The sequence below is a fragment of the Rhagoletis zephyria genome, unplaced genomic scaffold (assembly GCF_001687245.7).
Source record: "Rhagoletis zephyria isolate East Lansing unplaced genomic scaffold, Rhagoletis_zephyria_1.1 Rzeph_scaffold_10300, whole genome shotgun sequence".
NCBI classification, from domain to species: Eukaryota; Metazoa; Arthropoda; class Insecta; order Diptera; family Tephritidae; genus Rhagoletis; species Rhagoletis zephyria.
Genome location: NW_016167378.1, coordinates 1 through 3,843, shown reverse-complemented (window position 1 = coordinate 3,843; position 3,843 = coordinate 1). Strand labels below are relative to the sequence as shown.

Here is a 3,843-nt window from a genome sequence, read left to right as displayed (position 1 = left end):
AGGTATGAGTGTAATCGTATTTTTAAATACTTTTCTAAAAAGAAGACCAGCTGAAACACCGTCTTTTGGCATTTGAATAGAATAAAAATAATAATAGAATGGCGCTTACACATATGTTAGTATTTGGCCGAGCTTCTCCTCTGATTTGCGCCGTGCGCCATGATGTTGTCGCACAAAGGGGAGAAGCATACAGTTTTACGTCGACTCCGAACGGCGATTATATTTCTATGAGAAGCTGTTTTCAATGCAGAAATACACTCGGAGGTTTGTCATTGCCTGCCGAGGAGGCCGCTGTTAAGAAACAACTTTTTTCTATATTTTTGCGATGTTGATTTGATTAGGGCTTGAAGCAAGACCTAGCTCAGTGGAAGCGCGCACTGCTTACCACTACACCACAGTGGCCGCCAATAGAATATGCTTTGAAAATTTGGGCTAGAAACTTGGTCGGCGCCTTGCGACGAGCTAGATATTTATAGGTAGGTACGAAGCATGTAGATTTATTAATTAAACTACGAATATCGTGGCTGTTAATATTTAAGGCAATAGTGCAGTTATGGACTTACTAAGTTGATATCGCAAATTTGGTGCAAGTCTCATAATAAAAAATAAAATTTCATAGCTGCACCCATGATAAAAACATAGCAAGGTATAACCGTTCTCTCAATTTGTCGGCCATGATTTTTTTTTGAAGTTTGCCAACATTTTAAAATCATATAAAAGTGAAAATAAAAAAATGAAATTGTTCGAAATTGTTGTTGCTTGAGATTGAAAATGAAAATGTGTGTGTGAGTTTGTGAGTAAATTTAAAAATTAAATTGTTTGGAAACGTCAAGAATTTTAAAAGTGACTCTCAGCGGTTCTACCTTACTATATTTTTATCATGGCTGCACCGATTACCAGTAAGTAGCTAATAGAAGAAAATAATATTATACATATGTATTCATTATTATTATATGAATATATCGCACGTTTAAAAATACAACGAAGTATTTCAAAATTTCCATTTTTTGGGAAAACGCAATCAAAGTTTTATCAATTCACACATTTGGTACACAAAAAGACAAATGGTAAAGTTTGGTTATCTGTTAGACTGAACATATTCTCCTTATCAAGCTTATTAATTACATAAGGAAACCCCTAAAAACGTAAATTTTGTGTTACATCTCTATATTATTAAACGTGCGATATGTACATAAATTCAAAACTTTAAAGCTGTTTTTCTCGAGTTTTTGATTTTTTGGATTGTAACAGTCTTGCAGGAAATGTACGACATTAGAATCGGATATACCCTGCAGTAACTTCTTTTTCTTATTTGGTTGAGCCGGGGCCGAAATTCATGCGCGAGTTGTTCATCCCGAGTGCAGACAGGTCCTTCTTAACTTCGTACTTCTATTTTGTTGTCGACCCATGGGTGCCGAGTCGAAGGATCCTTTCACCGGAGTGCCGTATTCCATGTGTACATGGCCAAGCGAACGCAATCGAATTTTTATGCGCTCAACTACATACATACATACATATGAATGTCCATTCCCAAACATCAAACACCAACTATTTTGAACTTAAAACACCAGTGAGTCAAGTGCAAGGAGCATTTTTGATCAGACGCTTACGTTGCACCAATAAATAAAATGAAATCTTATAAAATATGCATATGTACATGCATACGTAAGTGAGCACAAGATTGTATGAATATGGGTAATAGCATAAATTCATAGAAATAAATAAAATAGCGCATTATAAAATTGTTTACATCTGTTCGTAGTCGCACTTACGAATAGCTCTATTGGTCTCCATCAAGTCCTTTAGGCGCTGCTTGCGATCCAGCGCCTGTGTGGCATTCAATTCATCTGAAGAATTGTTCATTGTTTATATTTTAATGTTGATTAATATTTTGAACAAAGTATTTATGTGTTTTAATGAAAACCAACTAAAAACACAAAATTTAAACAAAATCTAATCGGCGCGAACGTAAACAAACTTTTTGGTAAAAAACAATGCTGCCAAGTTTACATACGTTGTCATATGTCAACAAAAGTCAAAGTGCTGTGCGGTACTGCCATATTTATACTCATGAAATAGGAGCAGTGTTGACGGTTTATCCGTTCTCCGGCTAGATTTAGCCGATTGCGATAGTCAATACAACCGGAGAAAAATCGATTAAGGGCCGGTTTCTCAATGTCTGGTTAACCTTGTTAAACATTTTTCGCTTACGACTCTTGTGTATGCATGGAGCCGGCAGCCGATTTGTTGGCCGTTTTGCAAGAAAAAAAATAGCCGATTTTGCATAGGCCTTACTTTCTTAAAATTCAAATATATAAGTTTAAATTTTTACAAAGTTTGCGACACAAAATCTATTAGAAATGGTTAGCCTTATCTCCTAGAAAATTTTCATGTCGGACTGTGCTATATAAAATTAAAAGACAGTTTTTTTCTATTCCGAAAAACACATAAGCAAGTTTTGGCTATTTGTTTTTTGTTTAATGCTATTTATTTAATTTAAATTTTTAAGCAAAAATTTATGAGAGTTCTGTATATTTTCAACAAAATTTTTGACTTTTTATGCAGTATTTTAAAAATTTTAGTATAATAAAGTTCAATTTTAAAGTAGGTGGCACTTGTCGTTAATTTTTGCCTTGTTTTTTTTTGTTGACGGTGTTCCGCATTTTTTTCATAAAATATTATCGAACATAAATTAATAATATCGTCATTCAAAAAAAAAAAAAAAAAACAAAGTGCCAAACATCAACGGTAAGTCCTAGCTACTTCAAAATCGCATCAAATAATGCTAAAATGTAATGGACTATAAAACTGCATACCAAAAATTTTCTAAAGATGCTGATTAAAAAGTTAAAAATTTTATAAATATTTTGCAGAATTTTCATAATTTTGGCATGGCCTGAAATTTGGATTTATATGGTGTTTGTTAGGTAATCAACTATATTTTCATAAAACATAATAAACATTAAATAAATTAAGGAAAAATAGTCAAAACTTGCAAAAATGTCGCGCCCCACTTTATAGTATTTGGGCCACTGTATTTTTTCCAAAGAAGGGAGAGGAATCTCTTCATACAATTTTTGTTATGAATGTCTTCAATTTAAGTGTGAAATGTAATTCGCAACACTTAGAAAATAACTAATGAGAAATGTAAAGAAAAACTCACTGGAAAGACACTACCTGTAAATAATTATATCAGGCATGTGCAGAGAGTGAGCAGGTCTTTAAAAATAGGAACGTTTCGAATATATGAACATCAAAATAAAATTAAATAGTTTACTTGTTAAAACTTAAAAACTTCGATATACATATAATAAAGGAATAGTGATTTCCTTTCTCGAAATAATGTTGCGCTTTTTTCCTCAGCACTTTCACAGATTTACGGGTTCATTTCTCAAAGTATTGCCCTCCGACAAGCAAAAGTGCAATACTTTCTACTAGTATAGCCATTTTTCAAGACAAAAAGTAACCTAGTGCAAATGTTAAATATAAGATGGCACAATTTTTTCTAAAATAAAAAAAATATTTTGTAATTAATTTACCAGTCTCTGTTTTTGTGATTTCTTTAATGAATTTACTAGTAGTGTGATTTCTTTAAATACAAAATTTGAATTTTAGTTGAAATATTTTAGTAATTTTTTGCCAATTTAACCGGTTGGCCCAAAAAGTTCTGGCAACACTGAATGGGAGAATGCTTTATAGGGATCTTCATCTTAATTGCTTAAATTTATCAGTTTATCCGCATACTCACATACACGCATCTTGGTAAGTATTTGTGAATACTTTTGTTATATGAAAAGCTATTGTCATAAACACCGACCAGTTGTTTACTTGCTAGGTTCTGAT

General features: G+C 32.6%; 1 protein-coding gene across 1 annotated transcript in view; it reads right to left on the bottom strand.

Annotated features, from left to right (window-relative positions):
* LOC108376349 (SMC5-SMC6 complex kleisin component Non-SMC element 1) overlaps positions 1 to 1,956 on the bottom strand; it is a 5,896-nt gene extending 3,940 nt beyond the window's left edge. Inside the window, exon 1 of the mRNA XM_017632552.1 lies at positions 1,773 to 1,956. Coding sequence (XP_017488041.1) covers positions 1,773 to 1,863 — 91 coding nt within the window. The 5' untranslated portion in view covers positions 1,864 to 1,956. The remainder of the gene's footprint in view (positions 1 to 1,772) is intronic.
* Between the last annotated feature and the right edge of the window lie 1,887 nt (positions 1,957 to 3,843).